This window comes from Lytechinus pictus, chromosome 5 (genome assembly GCF_037042905.1).
Source record: "Lytechinus pictus isolate F3 Inbred chromosome 5, Lp3.0, whole genome shotgun sequence".
In the NCBI taxonomy this organism is placed as follows: Eukaryota; Metazoa; Echinodermata; class Echinoidea; order Temnopleuroida; family Toxopneustidae; genus Lytechinus; species Lytechinus pictus.
Window position 1 is genome coordinate 13,098,884 of NC_087249.1, and position 20,212 is coordinate 13,119,095.

Genomic DNA, 20,212 nt, shown 5'->3' on the forward strand with positions numbered 1-20,212 from the left:
ATAAGATGGAATAAATTGATTGTAATCGGTAAAAGGAAAAATAATGATACATTTATGAATTTTGGCTAAAAACACTATTTGCATTGGATTTGGACACAAATTAATGTTTATGAGCAATTTTGGGTCTGCATGCAGTTACGAAATGTTGCGTTATTTCGGAACCGCGTACCTGGGGTCGCAATTTTGGTCTCAAAAGTTGCGCGAGACTTGAATGTAAAAAGTCATTGAGCGACGCGGTCAAAAAAATTCGCGCGGCGGATTTATCATGAAAAATGTTGAGGGGGGGGGGGGCTGAATCAGCCCCCCCTCAGTCTTAGGGTTAAAGGGGAAGTTTACCTTGACAAAAAGTTTCTTGTAAAAATCAGGTTTGAAGATAATCTATCAAAGAATAAAAAGTTATTAGAATTTTGATTATTTGATTTGTGACGTCGTATGCGAGCAGCTCGCCCACATATCGTATGGTAAAAAAATCAATAAAATTTATCTTCTCAGAAAATTGAAAATGGTGTTTATTGTACCTTCAGTATATCAATACACAATGATTTCACACATGCTCCCAAAACGAAAATAAAAAATAAATCATCACAAACCATTGAAAATTTATGCATGTTAATTACATAACATATGGGGCAGCTGCTGGTTTATGATGTCACAAATAAAAATCTTGAAATTCGAATTCTCTTAATATAATCAATTTTCCTAAAACCTTCACCAATATTTTTTATTAATTTACTTCTGCTATTTTTACAACAAAAGTTTTCTTCAGGGTGAACTTCCCCTTTAATATGATGAGATCCTCGCTAAAATACACGGCACCGACTTTTGTTTAGGTGTCTAAAGAAATTTTATTTTATAAATATATACACATCACATACATTATCAATGTCAACAATTTAAGCAATATATTTAACAGTTATAAAAGATACAAACATGTGAACAATTAACTGTCCTAGTCAAATCAATCTTGGACCACAGAAATCATTTTGACTTGAAGAAAATATCCGGTCAAAAAGATTTCTTCAATTTGGCAAATATTCGACTTAGGCAATTTTACCTCTAGTTAATCATGTATTATGTCATCAATGTATCTAGATCATTTGACTTCAAAGTAACACAACTGATTGTAACGTATGAATATAGTTTTGTATAGACTGGAGTTATCTAAAGTATATCTTTTATGGTACGTGTCCAAGATAAAATAGGATGAGCAACATTTCAAAACATGGAGCAACTTACAAACATACAAAAGTAAAAGTTTGCATTTGAAAAGCAAGAGTTGGTATTAACTGATGCAAACACTTGTAAATCTGTCATAGGTACACGTCATTTTCACTTTTCTTTAATTCTTCATACAGATTACACTAAAGCTTTTAGTGGTCGAGTTGAAATATCTAAATTTCACATTTTTTATTTAAAAGTACTAAGAAATAAAGCAAACATAAAATACATTGAAATAAAGTACTGACACAATGAAAAAGTTAAATTGTCTTCTTTTACTGTCGACAGGTTTATTATTAAATATAAAAACATAGCCCTTCTAGCCATTGGCCTTTTTCATGTACATGGGACCATACTACACTCATTCTACCTTCCCAATGCTTTGGACATTAATTGTTGCCAATACATTATTCATCCTCTTCCAATGCGGAACTACTTGATATCTTATTTTTTCTAAATTTCTGCCTTCATTTTTCATTCTGTCACTACCATAAGGTCCGCATTTCTTTTCTTAAAGTTTTTAAACATGGTGACATGCATGTTTATGTTAATGGCAGAATGAAAAAATGAAGGAACTGAAGTCGATCAATGCCTCGTGCATCTTTAAAAATATGTGCCCAAGGTTGGTGAGACAAACTTGTGACATAAAAAATTCAAAATTATTTTATATCATACATGTACATTACTTTGTGCTTTTAAAAAGAGATCTGTTTGGTTGTTTGGTATACATTTTTTTTTAACCGGTCAACAAAAAGAGTAATACTAATAATAAATGCAACATTTTTACAATGCTTAATAAGCACTTGTATACTATTACCCTGGCCTTGGCATAGCTACCCTGAGCGGGTGCCCAACCCTTTAAGAATTCCTCCCTAATAGATAGCCATTTACTACACCTGGGTCGAGAGTTGCATAAGTAGATAAATGCCTTACCAAAGGACACAATTGCAGCAGGAGGATTGAACCCCAGACCATGTGATTGAGAGTCCACAGACTTTTCATCTGATTCACAACACCTTTACTATACTATTGTTAAAGGTCAAGTCCACCCCAGAAAAATGTTGATTTGAATAAAAAGAGAAAAAACAAAATAGCATAACACTGAAAATTTCATCAAAATCGGATGTGAAATACGAAAATAATGGCTTTTTAAAGTTTCGCTTATTTTTCACAAAACAGTGATATGCACAACTTAGTGGCATGCAAATTAGAGAGGTGATGATGTCCCTCACTCACTATTTCTTTTGTTTTTTATCGTTCGAATTATACAATATTTCATTATTCACAGATTTGACAATAAGGACCATCTTGACTGAACCATATAGTATAAAACAATACTGATTCTACATGTTCAGGGAGGAATTAATCATTGTTTCACTTGACAATGAGGAGAAAATCAGAATATTTCATATAATAAAATACAAAAGAAATAGTGAGTGGATGATGTCATCAGTCTCATTTTGCATACCAACCAGGATGTGCATATAACTGTTTTGTGAAATTAAGCGAAACTTTAAAATGTCATAACTTTCTTATTTTACATCCGATTTTGATTACATTTTATTTATTATAATCAACTTTTTGTTGGGATGGACTTGTCCTTTAAGCTTGGTTACACTCTGTCTGAATGAGCCATAACTCTTCTTATAATCAAAATATGTTGCCTAGTATACAACACAGGCCCAAATTTGACACTTTAACAAATAAAATCATGTCTAGAGTAGAGACTACACTCCAGACCCTATGGCCTGTATTAAGGTTTCAATGGTACCATGGTACATTATAATAATAATACACATTTATATAATGCTTAACACATCGGAACAATGTTTCTAAGCGCTTTACAGATATATTATTACCCCGTTCATTGGATCCTTGCATGTCCGCATACAATGTATGCACCTTCTCCACTCCCTGGGGAGCATTCCAAAAAAAGTTTCAAGACTCAATTGCTAGGCATACTACATAGGCTTTCGTATCCTACCGGGTACCCATTTAACACCTGGGTGGAGAGTGGCAAATTGTGGATTGATGCCTTGCCAAAGGACGCTAGGTCATGGTGCGATTCAAACAAACGACCCTCTGGACTAGGCAGATTTAGCGCATTATCGTACTTCAATAAAGCTAAAGCGCCCTGCCAAAAGCGCGCATTTAGTAACTTGATTTCTCTTTGTGTATGCGATGAACTAAGTGTAATTATGTACCAAAATCTGCGTAGTCCATTGTTCTATACCATGGCTCACTTGAAAACTCTCATTAGAATACGAGCCTCTGTGTGTCAAATGGTAGAAGCAGCCACGGTACATAGGTAAATCTAGTCTTCTATTTCAGACTCTACACCATTCACTTCACAAAAAAAACAAGGGTCTGTGCCTGCAGACTATACTCTAACCACCTTTCCATCTAATCAAGGAAAATACTACAAAATAAAAACTCACATTAAAAGCTATCAATATATAAACATACACAGTTCAGGGGATACACATGCAAATCAGGAAACCTGTATCGAGCTATGGACCAGCATAGCATTTATCCCTTCTGTTAAAATAAATGCATTTCTACCAAAGTTATTAACAGAGAGCAAATATTGATTTTTTTATTCAAATTTTTGTAGTCTATAGGCTGAGAAAGTGATTACAAATAATGTTCAAGATGGAATCACAAAAAATAAAAATCATAATGAATTTCTTTTTACTACTTTCTCAATTTGGATTTCCAATATACACACTTACATGTAGATTCTCCAATGTGTTTTAGTATTGAAGATGATCTGGAATTGTTACAAAGTAAAGGTCTATATATTACACTTCTAAATACATTATTATTTACATAACAATATTTCACAATTGCACTTATAACTTCCACACCTCAGTTTTATGCAGATAAGGGCCAATTGGGAAGGCTGACTTTCATCCTAACTTACCATGGATACTTGGGCTGGTATTCAATTCGATACTTGTGCCAGGATTTTACTCAGTATTATGCTTATCAAGTAAAATACTTATCGATCTCTGACATTCAATTTTATTTTTTTTGGTTAAATAATTGCTTAAATCTACATGTAAGTCAGCCACCTACCTTGCGTGAAGTTTACAAACGTCCATATGCACAGTCATACAAACTGGGCAAGGATGGATAAATACAAGTGCGTTATTTGGCTCAAACTTTATGACATCTCAATGGTAATTAGTGAGTATTTAGCTTAAATTTGGCTTGCTAAAGCAAAATACTTAGATGTGATCTGAATTCGAGTTTAAGTATTTTGCTTAGCAAAGTAAAAAGTTGAGCAAAAGGCTTACTCGATCAATACTGTCAATTGAATACCGGCCCTAGATCTTGAAGCCCTGTACCGTGTAAGTTGCCACTGATAGCAATTTTACCAAAGTTTTTATTACAACACCGTAGTTATCATTTGTGAAGTGTAGATATGCAATTAGTTGACAACTGGACAAAAGTGTTATATGAATTGGCCCTTCAGTATCCTTTACACCAATCAAAATGTATCCCATGTTTAACCAATCAGCTCAATCTTTGTAAACATCCTTGTGTGAAATCATGCGTGAGGTATTGATGACCAAACTCAAAATCAATTTGGATATAAGAGTCCATCTGATTGGTCAATAAATGTAGTGAGATCCATCTGAGGGGGTGATGTAGCCAACCGCGATGAGCAACACATCAATTAACGTCCAGACCCCGGCTCCTCCAAAGCTGAAGAGCTTTCCAAGACCCGATTGCCAATAGCCCAGGTAAAATCTATCTGCTCCAAATCCTCCAAGCGTGACACTATAGAAAATAACATATTCAGTAATTAATACATAAACATATGCAGGGATGGAGTACAAAGATTTTGTGAATGATCCAATCAATTGTAACTCTATGGAAATCCATCAGTGCCATAATTTTTTCTCCAGGAAATTTGCAAAAGTTCTTTGTAAACAAAGGAAAACACCAAATTGTCAAGAAATCAATGAATTTATGGGTATACATCATAGTTAGAAAATATTTTGAACAAACATACTGACGTTGCTGGCCTTCCATAGTTGCAATTGATCGGATCAATCTTAACTCTATGGAAATCCATCGGTGCCATAATTTTTCACAGGAAATTTGCAAAATGTCCATTGCAAACAAAGGAGAACACACCAAATTGTCAAGAAATCAATGAATTTATGGATATACACATGTAGATTTTTTTAAAACAAACATTTATTTATCATGTATTATTCAAACAGGGTAACCCCATCAGTAGTCAAATACTGTATTTACTGTATACAAACATGCATTTTATAGTTGAATTTGCTAAGTTTCCAAAGTTGCGATTGATCGGATCAATCGTGACTCTTTGTAAGACGGGCCCCAGGCTAGCCTCAAGGCCACAATAGCCTATAGTTTTCTCCAGCGGCCTCATGAATCAGAAATATGAGCCTTGACTACATCCCTACCAGTGTGATCATACCAAAATATTAAAATTTTTAGAATTATATCAAAACAGTCTCTCAACTTTTGATCATGTAGAGAAATATCCCTCATCAAAAGAAGCTTGCAATTATGTCATAAGTCTTAAATAGGCCTTTTCTGCACTAATCATAATTTCATTTGAATTCTATGATACAAGATTTTAAAAGCTCATTAACAACATGTGGGTACGGGCATCATCATTATTGCTTTGAGGGGAAAATTGTCACCTGGTGGTCGGTCATGTTTATTTCGCTGATTTCTCGGCAATTACCGGTACATACTTTCTACCATAATTATTTATGCACACCACTCTTAAGTACACATACAAGTATGGGGGGGGGGGTCATTTGATTGGATTCTTAAATTGAGATTATTACTCTGGGTTCCCAGCTTTTCAAGAAAACAAAATTCCCTGATTTTTCCCTGATGGGCTGGGAACCCTGTTACTACAGCTACAATTTATGTTTAAAACTAAGAATATACAGGTAACTGCCTACATGTAAGTCAAATGTACTGGGACTACGGAATCTGAGCAATGCTACTTAGAGGAGATACACAACACATTTTGGCTTTGAATATCTGGTCAAAAATAGTGAATTGACTTTTAGTAGGTGAACATATGACTAATAGAAGGTTTATTTTTACAAGTTTACCAGAACTTTTGACAAAAAAAATAACTCTCTTAAAGAAATAGGTATTTAGATTACCTTAATATGAGTGCTGTTGACCACTTTGAGCCTGAAGTCCAATTGCAGGGTTTTCTTCTATGAAAATTTCTGGAGCCTGATTGGGCACAAAAATAGTAAAAAATAACAACATAATTTCACCATGACAAAAAAAACAACTAAAGTAGCTTGTAAAAAAGACTGGCTTATGACACATGAATATATATTAGAAAATGCCCTTTTGGTACATTACATTTTGAATTTGTAAGGGAATTGCAGTTTAACCCAGTTGCTCAGAATATTATTTTATCTGATTTAATCTAATTCAATTCTTTTTATTTCCTATAATTTAGAAGAGATAAGATTAAGAAGAGAAAAAATAATCTTGTTTGCTTACCGTAAGTGCACTAGTATTCAACCCGTTGGAGAGTTTCCTCAAATATACAGAAATATGGAATTTACATCAATTTCAGACCTGTCTTATTTCCAAGAGCAAATGCTGGTTATTCTTTTTGCGTATTTTTTTTCTTCAACCCGTCAACTGTGTGCGCGGGTGATTGAATTATACGGCGATGGTTTTTGGCACTAGTATTCCACCCGTCAGCACTAGTATTCAACCTAGCGATGAAAGATGGCCCTGTCTCTCTATCTGCCTTTGCTCTATCCGACTATGGACTAGATTATTTGAGATGAGACCAAACAGGGAATTAGTCAAAGCCAGAGACTTACATAAATCTAGATCTAGTTTAGCAATCTAAACCATATTGAGTTTCGCTATCTATCATCACTAGGTTAAATACTAGTGCAATTCAGTGCAAAAGGTCATCGCCGCATAATTCGATCCTCTGCGTATACAGTCGACCGATTGATAGAGAAAATACCGACAACAGATTACCCTGGAAATACCAAAGGTATGAAATTGAGATAAATTCCCTATTTCTAAATATTTAGGGGAATTTGTCAAAATCTTTTAAAATTGAATACTAGGTAGGGCCCATACGGTACTTGCTATTAGTACACTAATTTTGAGTTCTCTTATTCACCATGATGATCAACCTTTCCCATTTTTCTTGAGACAAAAATAGTCGAAAATTGTTAATATAAAATGAAACAAGACAAGCTATCACTGTTCAAATATTTAATTTGTTGTGTTGGTGCAAGAGCATCCTTAACATAACACACGCACCACATGTGTGCAAAAACGCCCTTAGCACCACATATGAGGGCATTGAGTAAGGGCGATTCTGCACTGATGGGTACGCAAAAATGTTTTGCCAAGGTTATTCTTGAAACGACACAACAAATTAGCATGTTTATTAGGACAATTGTGACAAAAGTAAGTAATGAAGGGGCAGTCACACTTTGATATTTCATAGCCAGTGTTTTTTTGAGATACTGTGTGCATGGCCAGCCATTTCTCATTTAATCCAATTTCTTAACAATAATTGTACATTTATACTGCGCATTACAATGTTATTATTATTATTACCCCGGCTAAAGCCGTGCTGCCTACAGGCACTCTAATATTTGAGGAATTTCTTCACCTCACCTGGGTTGAGTGCAGTGAAATGTGGGTAAATTTCTTGCTGAAGGAAAACACGCCATGGCCGGGAATCAAACCCACGTCCCTCATATTGAAAGATGAGTCATAACCACTAGACCACCATGCCCCCCACGAGCATTCCATTCTTTACATCAAGATTTGCATTTTATTAACACAAAATATCAAGAATTCAAATTCTTGATATGTCAGAGAAATCATTTTGTGTTGTTAATAAAAAGGAAATTTGTGATTAAAAATGGGATTAATAAATGGCTGGCCATAACCTAAGTATGTCGGCCAACGCTGGATGAAAAGTTTAGGCGTGACAATGCTTTCCAAGCAAAATCAATAGAATGTCCCACATATGCTTTTCTGTGTTTGTGATCAGAAGTGGTGTCAGTTTTCAGCTAAGAATGTACCAAAACTAGATCTATGATAATATCATGGAATTTAACCTTGATTTCAAGACTTTCTCATGAAACAATTGTTTGCTGCAACTACGTTATTTTACCTTTAAGTTTATAACATATAATCAAGATATGCCTTACCTAAACAGAAGACATCTTCGTCCACTGTGCAATTGACTCTAATATATTGCTTAGGGCAAGCATAAACATGGCAGTTATTGGCTGGTGTACAGGATTGCTGCCACGTCTCAGTCTGGTAACAATATCTACATTGGTACGTCCTTTTAACAGGTAAAGGACCCTTTTAGAGATATAAAAAAAAAATGGGTAGATACTCGATGAGAATTCATAACTATTAATCAAAATTCTAACTCATATAGAAATTGTATGTTGTATTGAGAATTTAAAGGGGAAGTTCACCCTGACAATTTTTTTGGGGTAAAAATAGCAGAAAAAAAAAAAAACATTGGTGAAGGTTTGAGAAAAATCCATCAAAGAATTAAAAACTTATTAGAATTTCAATTATGTGATTTGTGACATCATATGCGAGCAGCATTCCTACATAGCGAATGGTAAAAAATCAATGAAATGTCATTTTCTCAGAAAATTGAAAATGGTTTTTACTGTACCTTTTTTATACCGAGAGACAAATCATTTCACACCCAATCATGAAAAGAAAACAAAAATAAGTCATCAGAAACCATTGAAAAATGAAATTAATTTTTAATAACATAACATATGGGGCAGCTGCTCATTTATGACGCCACAAATCCAAAACTTAAAATTGTAACAACTTTCTTAACTTTCCTCAAACCTTCACTAATATTTTTAAATAATTTTTTCTGCTATATTTACAACAAACTTTTCTTTGGGCTGAACTTCTCCTTTACAATGATTTCATGCATGTCAACAAAGCAAAGAGTGCGTAAGTAGGCAGTTGAGAATGTAAATGCGTAATGGTATACTAATTATGTCCCAGGTTTTGAATACACCAGTTACAATAAGAACATCTATTCCATATCAACAAATATGAAATACCAACAGAGAGGGCAGACATATACCTTGTCTAAAGTCTGAGATGGGTCTTTCGTGCAGGAAACCCACAAAGCGGCCGGTCACTACCAATTGTCACACTTCACCATATGGACAAGACTGTTTATTTCCAATTCGTCTAATGACAATTAGTCCAACTGCCAACTCGTCTTCTATCATTTGGTCTACCATCAGTTCTTCCACTCAACACATGGTCTACTTTCATTTTGTCTAATGCCATTCCGTCTAATAACCAGTTTGTCCAGAAACCATTTAGTCCATATACCATGTGTTCTAATTAAATTAAAGTGTAAATTGTGCAAAATTAATGAAAAGAAAATGGGTATTAGACCAACTGGTTATTAGACAAAATGGTAATAGACGAACTGGTGATTAGACAAAATGATGATTGGACCAAATGGTTGTTAGACAAAATGCTGATGGACGGAATGGCATTAGACTAAATGAAGGTAGACCATGTGGTGAGTGGACGAGTTGGCAGTGGACGTATTGGCATTTTACCGACAAAACAATTGGTAATGCAGGAAAGCCGTTATAAAAAGACGCATGCCTTCATAGTGGGATTCCAAGCTAACAGACTTAAGGCAAAGTACCTAGATGCTTTATCATTCTTTAATCAACTGATTGATTACACATTTGATCAATAATTTAAGCAATCAAGTTTGATCAATAATGCAAAATCAATTAGTCGTTGATCAATCTCACCACACAGTCGAGGCCTTGCTTGGGGTAACAAGTCGTATTATATTCTCTCCCATACACGCAAGAGGTATCCATACTGCAATTGAGACACTGTGCACCTAGCTTCTCACAAGGCAGACCAGACGGACAGAGCTCATAGTAAGTTGGCACAGGTGGTGTAGTTGGTTGAGCAGTTGTAGTGACAGAATCTTCATCATCAAGGCCGGTGGTTGCCATGGCTTCATCCGTTACTGCATCTTCAGTTGGGAGTTCCTCATTGGTTTTTTCACTAGCCTGCAAAGGACAGACATTGATTTACCATGGAGGTGATTTTTTTTTTTACCTCACTGTTGAAAAAGTATATTGCTTGTCAGAAAGTAACCAGAGGATCAAAGGCTTAAAATCCTCTCTGTGTGAGGACTGGTAACAGAACGCACCAACGCACCAAGTAGGAATCAAATCTGGGTTATTGGATTGCGCTCTAACAATGAGCTACATGTGTCATGCAGCATGCTTCCTCTACATCAGATCATTGTTGCCCAACAATGAAATTGATGAAATTAATGTGTGACATGTTGATTATTATTCCAGGGCCCCGCTCACAAGCCTATGCTATAATCTAATTGATTTACTCATTGTATGCATTGTATATTTATCTATATATAGATAAATATACAATGCATACAATGGGTGATAATGTGTTTGGTGAACGTAAATTTGATGACTGCTTGACAAGGGTACATCTGTTATGAAAATATATAGAATTTCCTTTAGCCAACAATAAATATATATATTTTATCACAACTTACTTGATATCTTTATAAAGGTTTAAGATCTATTCAACTTCTTAAAAATAAACAAGATGATACTTATAAAGACAGAACACACACAAAAATAAAAATACATGCAGTTAGATGAAACATAATTGAATACATGTAGTTGACAACTAAAGGCATGAATCAAATAGTGTGAGAGCTATCAAAGTGTGTATGTAGACCTTGAGGTGAGTTGCTCCTACTGGAAGAGCTATCAAAGTGTAGACCTTGTTGAGGCTAGTAGTAGCTCATATTATAATAAATACTAATCCCCTAAACTGATTATGAAGAAGACAATAAGACAAACTTGAAATTTGAAGAAAATTGAAACTAAGAGAAAACATTTCCCAAAAATACTATGATGCATCAAATGATTGGAAATTGTTGACTCATATTTTGCATTGTTACTACAAATCAGTATCATTCCCCTACAAATCCCCAATTTTTTGTTTCTGGTTTTCAATTATTTTGGTGGAATAAAAAACAAAAAAACAAAGAGTGAATGAGAAACGGAATTGTACTTTGAAATGGTTATAGTTCTTGTAATGCATGGTATCTAAATTAATCAGCTCTAATAATCTTTTTAAAATCAAAATAATTAGCTCTAATGATCCTCAATTTTAATCAAAGTAACATGAAAAAAAAATCACGAAAAAAATTAATAGACAATGCTAGAGACTGTCACTTAATTCAAATCTTTCTTTCTTTATAAATTCTACAATCCATACCGATGTTGTAGTTGTAGGACTAGAAGTGTCATTTCCTGTAGTTTCTGCAGATGTGTTTGAAGATTTCGATGTTGGCACTTGAGCCGTTGGATCTGATGTGTTGTGAGTCACAGTTTTAGGTGTGGTGGTAGTTTTTGTAGCATTCTCCTGTACCACTGCTGCCACAGTCTGCACTGGTGTTGGAGAAGTCTGTCCAACTGTTCCAACAGTTGTTCCATCTTCAAGATATAAATTTGAATTACAGATATATAAAAAGAGAGTCTGATTCGTGTCCAATCGGCAGTTAATATGTGATCCTGCAATAAATAACTGTATATGTGACTTCCACCTCAAAACCCACGATAGGTTGCCCAATATATGTTTCAACAGATCCTAAACTTTATCGTTTGTCAAAATGATTTCAACAACAAACCACACCACTACATATACTTCATTTAGCATGAGAGCTTGGAAGCTCCTTGATAGGAGAAAGGGACATTTTGAAATGGTGTTCAACTGTGTTGGAAGCTCCTTGGTTCAACTCGTGCATGGTAATTGGTATGGGTGAGGTACACTGTGCAAACTGGGTTAGAGTAAAAACAAGCAAAACAAAAATGCTGAAAATTTCATCAAAAACACAAATCTGAAAAAATAACAAAGTTATTGAATATTGTAATAGATCGAGGTCTACATGTATGTAGTTTGTGAAAAATGTGGATATGTAGTACGTCAGTCATCATAAATATACATTAGGTGGAATAGCAAATTCACATTCCCACTTTCCATTTTCTTTAATAAGTAGGTCTAGATCTATAGTCACGTACTGTATTACTGGACATTAGATCTATAGCATCATGATTCCGGACGGACGCGCGTATTACTTAGTTTACTACCTATTGTCTAGGTATGTTGCAAAAGCGCCCTCTAGGTGCATTCTGAACGAGGCATTGAGTGTGCTGCCTATAATCTCAGGGTGACTGTGGGGGCATTGCTTTGTATTGTGTTTGCATGTGCAAGGAAAGGTTATTCCCAAAGACATCATTGTTTTTATGTAGTTGAATGTTTGTGGCAGCTGTCTAGACTTGAAAAAAAATCTCACTCGGTGATCTTGCAACTCTTTGTGCTACTGGAACTTTGGCCTTGCTTTCAACCTCTTGCTATTCATATTTACAGGTATCATCCCACTCTAAAAGGTATTCATTCCGATAGAACAACATTTCAACTACATTGTGGTGAAATTTGAAAGAAATCTACTGACGCTTAGTGTGTTTTTTATGTCCGTTTCGGCGATGTCTGTAATTTCTTGGAGTTTTCCCTATGCCAATGTATGCGCATTGTTGTTTTCTATTAGTGCACCTTGGTCCCAATTAAGGTCACAACTTTTGTTTTTAAAAACAAAGGAATACATAAGAATTGAAGAGGCGATTTGTGCAAACTTAAAACTACCATAACTTTCTTGTTACTGGGGCTATTGAAATGAATGACGTATTAAATGAAAGGTCTTGATGAGCTCTAAATGATGCTATGAAGCAAACACCTCATTTCTCAAATTTTTTGTTGTTGCAACATACCTACAATTATTGTCAAAAACTATTTGGTCAGTGTGATGCAAAGCTTAATGGCTGGTATCAAATATCAAATAATTTTACAAAATTCATAATTTTCATATTTGGAATAGGGCATTATCCTGGTTTAAGTCACCACTCCATTTACTGCCGTTCATTTCGTCAGCGGCGGTCACTTGTTCACTGCAACCATCATGCCTGTGGGGAATCTACAGGTAGGACTATGGTATGCCAATGCTGTACATAGCACACACTTTAAAAAATCATTAAAATGTCACTTTTGTGACCAAAATTACTAATTTCCATACAGTTGCAATTTATTTTTCATTAGTAACTTGAGAAAATTTTTGGATTCCCCAGAGCGCTCAAACACTTGAATTTTGGGCATATTTTTTGTGTACGCCCTCTATTGGTGGAAAGTAATATGGCAAGAAAATTTTCATTTTTCAATCTCTATTTTTTATTAAGAAAAAATAATTTAAAGAATTAAATTTACATAAGAGCCAAGTTATATGATGAATAGCTGTAACGAAAACTGACACACACGAGAAGAGAGGTGACTTATTTCAGGATAAGGCCTGGAATAGCAAGTGCGATTATTAAAAAATGTGTTTCCTTTGTCAGTTTTAAGGCACTAAAATAAAGGTATCCGGCAATAGGACACACTAGTCACTACTTAGTCTTGAGGACGCAATGATGATGACTTTTAAAATAATGAAATATACTTCTTCATCATTGACGTCTTGAACAGGCCTTCATAGACATGTAAGAGAACAAAGTAAAAAAAGATGGATTTCCATCTTTTGAAACCAAAATCACGTGAAGTTAATGAATTTTATTGATTTTACACCTTCCTACGCCTAATGCGTAGGAAGGTTTTAAAAATTATTATGTAAAAATGTAGAAAATAAAGGTTTCTTACCTAACTGATGCCGCGTAGACCCCTCGATCCACATGTAAACAACGGAAATACAATAGCGTCGACCCTTGAACCGTTTATGTATGACGTACTTCCGGCTAGCAATGCCGTTCTGACAAATAATTTATAGAAAAAAAAAATTATTTTACAAATATTGAAATTCATTACGTAATTATAAATAATTAATTTAATACTAATAATTATTTATAATTACGTAATGAATTTTAATATTTGTAAAATAATAATTGTCTATAAATTATGCGTCAGAACGGCATTGCTAGCCGGAAGTACGTCATACATAAACGGTTCAAGGGTCGACGCTATTGTATTTCCGTTGTTTACATGTGGATCGAGGGGTCTACGCGGCATCAGTTAGGTAAGAAACCTTTATTTTCTACATTTTTACATAATAATTTTTAAAACCTTCCTATGCATTAGGCATAGGAAGGTGTAAAAATCAATAAAATTCATAAACTTCACGTGATTTTGGTTTCAAAAGATGGATTTCCTAGGGAAATCCATCTTTGTTTACTTCGTTCTCTTACATGTCTATGAAGGCCTGATCAAGACGTCAATGATGAAGAAGTATATTTCATTATTTTAAAAGTCATCATCATTGCGTCCTCAAGACTAGTCTGGACTGTAGTCACTACTACTAGTATTACTAGTATAGTCACGTATTGTATTCCCGGACACTATTATGATTCCGGACGCGCATATTACTGCGTTCGAAAACAATTTCGTACCGTAAGACTTCCGCAATTCAATTTCACAGAGCAATACATAGAACAGGATTGCAAAAACAAGGCGAAAAAATCAAACTTTTACCTTATTTATCTCTAAAATGGCAGAAAATGCTTAAAATATCAAATAACATAGTTTTGCATTAACAATTGATATATTTTCTAACGGAAATATGGGTCTGATCTGCCGAATTTCAATCTCGTCTGCTCCTTCGATCGAATGATGAGGTGTGGTGTATTGTGGGTGATCGTCGACGGCTAGTTCTCAAGGTTCCCGTGCGCGAGGTTTACCGTGAGTATATAGAGCCATCGACGATCGGCAGCGCATCGATAGAACTTGATGAGCGTCACGATACGAACGAGCATAATATTGGAAAGTTCCATGAAACATGCAGCTAACAAGAAAAAATGAAATAAGTAATCAAACACGAATTTATTACCAACATCTGCTCAGAATCGATATAAAAACAGCAAACAAAAACTTAGAATTTACTCATGATATGATATAAGAAGAAAAAATCACACAAATTTGTTCTTACATCATTATAATCAAGAATATCTTTACCCGTCCGGCGCGTGTCCGGAATCATGATGTAATTTGTCACGCACGAAAATAACTGTTTTTCGTGGAGGGGTATGCGGCAAGTGCGATGCAAAGAAAATGGTTGGTAAATATAAAATAATTTTACCATATTCATAATTTTCATATTTGGAATAGCAAGTGCGAATTTTTCTTGATTGTATTTCCTCTAGTTGTCATTTTTAAAGCACTGAAATAAAGGTGTCCGGCAATAGGATACACTGCCATACTACTAACTACATCCCACTACAAACCAACATGAAAAGCTATACCCGGGACTAAAGTAATTTTCCTTTTAAAGGAGGCATTAATTACGTAGTCGATGCCAATACAACAATCCATCCTTTCTCCAAAATAATGAATAAAAGTGCATTATATTTACCCTGACACCGTATACAAAATGGAAAAATGAATAAAACCACGATAAAGAGTTTTCTACAGCCCATTTCCGAACTCTTGTCTTGAGATCAAAATGATGTAGGAAAATTTATGCGGTATCTTCAACAGACAAATAATGAATAGAAAAATGTACAGAGTAGGTGGGTACGGTACGTACGTACGTACGGAAAGCCATAGCATAGGCGGATCCAGGGGGGGGGGGGGCGAGGGGCCCATCACCCCCCCCTATTGGCGGAGCAAAAAAAGGGAAAGAAAGAACGAAAAAAAGGAGGGGAAAAAGAGGAGAAAAAAGGAAGAGGTGGAAGACGAAGTAATGAATAAGACGAGGGGAATACTTTGAAAGAATCTTTCGCGCTAGGAGATTTACATATCTTTTTCAATATGCAGCTTAAATATCAAGTTTGGAAGTCAATATGCAAAACATATTTCACCTCGGAAATCGAACTTTCATTCATTTGTTTGATTTACAAATTGATTTTCAAAAATTTGGATTTATCAGGTATATCTACCTATTATTTCATGTATTCAATAAAGTTTTAAACATATCCCTACGGTCTGATTGTCAAAACGTATCAGCTAGCGCAGCACGCTCGCATTTTGATTGGCGAGTTATATATGTCTCAATATTGATTATATACAACAAACTACTTAATATCCCCATTTCATTACAATTAATAAAAAATTTCAGCTTGTTTATTCAACTTTTTCTCTTTTTAAATCATCCATGCAGTTTCAGATCACGATCATAAATTTTCTGCTCGCGCTTTGTGCTCGCATTATTAATGTAGGAAGATGCTATATATTATTCATCATTTTCATGATTTACAAAACATGCATGAACAGTGTCCAGTTTTTAGGACAAAAAAAAATATATCGAATTTTTCTGCTCGCGCTTCGCGCTCGCATTATTTGATTGATGAAATAGGCATCTTCATGGCTAACTGCAAGCAGTCCTTAAAAACAGGTACCTTTTCGATCAGTTCAAAACGTGTATTAAAAATTTCTGCTCGCGCTTCACGTTCGTAGTAATTATTTAGTTGCATACACACCTTTTTCAGGGTAACAAACATTGCCCAAATTTTAGGACAAAATACATAAAATTTCAACAACAAAAAATTAGCTCGCTTCGCGCTCGCATTATATAAATAAGGAATATTATATATTTAGATCAAAAAATCATCTTCGAGTGGCCGATCGGGGAAAATATGGCTGGAAAAAAATTCCATCCCCCCTATTGGCGAAGGCTGGGTCCGCCACTGCATAGAGTTGGATAAAGCGTAGCCACCTCTCTGGGTACAAACCTTTGCCCTTGGGGGAGGAACTTCCATTGATGAGTGGATACCAGGCGCGACAAGGGGTTTCGAAAAGAACCCTCAACTAGTATTTTCCATATTCTGACAATGCACCCCTAGTATTGGCGTGTGAAAACCTACCCTAGACCCCCCGGACAGTATTGGAAACAAAACGGTACCCTTGTCAAGTTGGCCTATTCCCTGAATTGACCCCCTAAACAAAGTACAGCAATATTTTAATTGTTATGTCACTCACGTGATCACGGACGTCGGCTTTACCTGTACTTACATTAATTGGGTTTAGAAATTTTAGTACCGCCCCAGTGCGGACCCCACGTTGCTCAAATCGGATTTTAAGCAAGTAGTGTTGGGGCAAAGATCGAGTACATCCTTTATGAGGCATTTTCGTCTTTGTTATATACCCTCACAAATTTGACCGTTAATGTAGCTTTCCTATAGCGAAATATATATACCCCCTTTTTAGTATTAAAGGGTTTTTGACACCGTTAATTATAACATTACGAACGTGCCCAATCTTGAAAAGAGACCCTTTTACGCGTTTCTTTGGTCGCGCGCTGGTATCACTCGTCATTTGGAAGTGCCCCCGGGGCCGGGGGCCAGTTTGGCAGTCACACATGCATCATAATATAACAGCAGTGCATGCTGAATTTTAAAACAATTCGGAGGATAATTTTCCACAAACGGAGCGAGAGAGAGATAAATTTTGACATCATGTAGTGACCACATTTGACCTCTTATTTTCTTCCCCTTTTATTACTATTTTGTTAGGTCGTGATTTTTTTTGGGGGGTCTATGGCCCCACGCCCCCATCTGTACGCTCATGTTCACTGAGAAACAATATCCGATTCATGCAACCCATTTTTTTTTAGGAGGGGGATTTCATAACTCGTCCAAATAGCAATACCCGATCTCCGGACCCGCGATCACCTGACTGTACAATCCTGAATATACCTATAAAACATGTTAACTTGGTCGCTAATCTCCCTATCATATAAACAATGATTTTTTTTTTTTTTTTTTTTTTTGGGGGGGGGGGCGGGGGAATATCACAGATGCAGATCAAGTTTGAGATCTCTTGTTATTGAATCGAAAGAGGGAGGTAACCGATTATTCCTCAAATGGCCACTAAATTAGTAACGGTAATACGTAACGGTAGATTGATATCCCATAGGCGGATCATTGAGTGAGGGGAAAAGTGGCTCAATGAGGAAACCTTTAAAAAAATGGAAGGGGGGAGCAGAAATATAACATGAAGACAAGTGAAAGAAATAAGGGGAGGGGAATAATAAGAAAAATAAAAATATCTTAGGTCATTCAGAAAAAAAAAAAAAATTCGCTCACACTTCTCGTTTGCATTGCCTGTTTTGTCATATAATAATCTGCTCAGAAGGGTAACATGTGACTTGAAGGACAAGTCCACCCCAACAAAAATTTGATTTGACTAAAAAGAGAAAAATCCAACAAGCATAACACTAAACATTTCATCAAAATCAGATGTAAAATAAGTATGACATTTTAAAGTTTCGCTTAATTTCACAAAACAGTTATATGCACATCCCGGTCGGTATGCAAATGAGGGAACTGATATCACTCACTCACTATTTTTTCCTATTTTATTATATGAAATATGAAAATATTCTTATTTTCTCCTCATTGTCCCGTGAAACGAAGTTTTATTTCTCCCTGAACATGTGAAATTACCATTGTTTAACATTTTATGGTTCAGTACAGTTGGTCCTTATTGTCAAATCTGTAGAAAATGAAATATTGTATATTTCAAACAATAAAAAATAAAAGAAATAGTGAGTGAGGGACATCATCGATTCTATCATTTGCAAGTAACTAAATTGTGCATATAACTATTTTGTGAAAAATAAGCGAAACTTTAAAATGTCGTAACTTTCTTATTTTACATCCGATTTTGATGAAATTTTTAGCATTATACTTGTCTGATTTTTCTCTATTGATTTCAAATAAACATTTTTCTGAGGTGGACTTGACCTTTAAAATTCTGTTTATCATTTAAATGCAAATAAAATGTTTAGTTAGATAATATGCATACTGTGCTTAATGTAAATCATCACGCCTCCGCGCTCGGGTTCTTGAATTAGTGAGGTAAGTATCCTTTTCATGAATTCGCGCATGCAAGCTTCCAGACCTTGATGCTTTAACTGTCCAGTTTTCAGAGCGGAATATCAAAAAATTTCCACTCGCACTTTGCGTTTGCATCAATTAATTGGTTAGTAAGAATTAACCATCACATTCACGGTTGTAAAAAGTGCTTAAATTGTATTTTTTTTCAAGTCTGAAAGAGTGTAAAAGAGTTTTTGGTTCAGAATAATGTAAATAATATAGGATTGGGATTTATTTAGTTTTGGTGGTTAGGTTACATATTTTCCTTAACGTACAGATTTTCCATCGGAGCAATATTGTCGCCGGATCAAATGTCATTGAACCGCCCAGTCTAGTCACAGAGCATTGGAAAAGCAGGTAACAATAATTCAAACTTATAAAGACACATCGCGAGGAAAACGATGTTCTTATTGGACAAAAGTTTGTTGCTACGTGACCGCCTCCACGTCATGAACGCATACGTGAGTACATTAGTTTCAAGTTCATTGTTACATCATGATAAAGCCTGGCTCCTCTCGTTGTTATACGCATGCGCGCACTATACAAGCACTCTCATTTGACCAAAGTTTTTGTTGCGTCACGATAAAGACGCAACTTTTCCCTTCCTTCGGCGCGGCTTCGTTTGGCAACCAATATACATGCAGCATACTACCTAACACGTTTAGCTAGCACCTTATCGAACCTTCAAAACTTAACGAACTATTGACGTTTTAAACGTTGATTTTAGTTAATCATTGTACGGAAAGCATTGTGACATTGCAGGTAATGTTAAATTTAACTTTTTTTCTTCAGATCATAAACCACTTTTATTGTTTTTATTAGGAAAGTGATGAAAATAAAATAAAGAGACTAGCTGTACGTTTATAGAGAACTTTCATATTTTGTTTGACGTTTTGAGATAAATTCCTTAATGTCATCTCGTCGTCTAATTTGGTGTTGCGGCCTTTGCCGTCTTCGTCATGTTCGATCCCCCTGTATAGATCATGATGATTTCATTGATTGAAGACTAT

General features: G+C 35.3%; 1 protein-coding gene across 1 annotated transcript; it reads right to left on the reverse strand.

Moving 5' to 3' along the window:
- Positions 1-1,048: 1,048 nt before the first annotated feature.
- LOC129261784 (TM2 domain-containing protein 3-like) lies at positions 1,049-15,882 on the reverse strand. Its single transcript, XM_054899821.2, has 6 exons — positions 15,740-15,882; positions 11,572-11,789; positions 10,053-10,322; positions 8,436-8,595; positions 6,387-6,462; positions 1,049-5,004 (listed from the first exon to the last, which is right to left on the reverse strand). Exons 1-6 carry the CDS (start codon positions 15,801-15,803, stop codon positions 4,836-4,838), a joined length of 957 nt encoding a protein of 318 aa, XP_054755796.2. The 5' UTR covers positions 15,804-15,882; the 3' UTR covers positions 1,049-4,835.
- Positions 15,883-20,212: the final 4,330 nt, after the last annotated feature.

Coding starts and splice junctions, on each gene's coding strand:
- LOC129261784 (XM_054899821.2), bottom strand. CDS start 15,803: ATGGGCTGTAGAAAACTCTTTATCGTGGTTTTATTCATTTTTCCATTT. Junction 11,790..15,739: donor ATTTTGTATACGGTGTCAGG/GTAAATATAATG, acceptor TATATCTTGAAG/ATGGAACAACTGTTGGAACA. Junction 10,323..11,571: donor GTCCTACAACTACAACATCG/GTATGGATTGTA, acceptor TGTCCTTTGCAG/GCTAGTGAAAAAACCAATGA.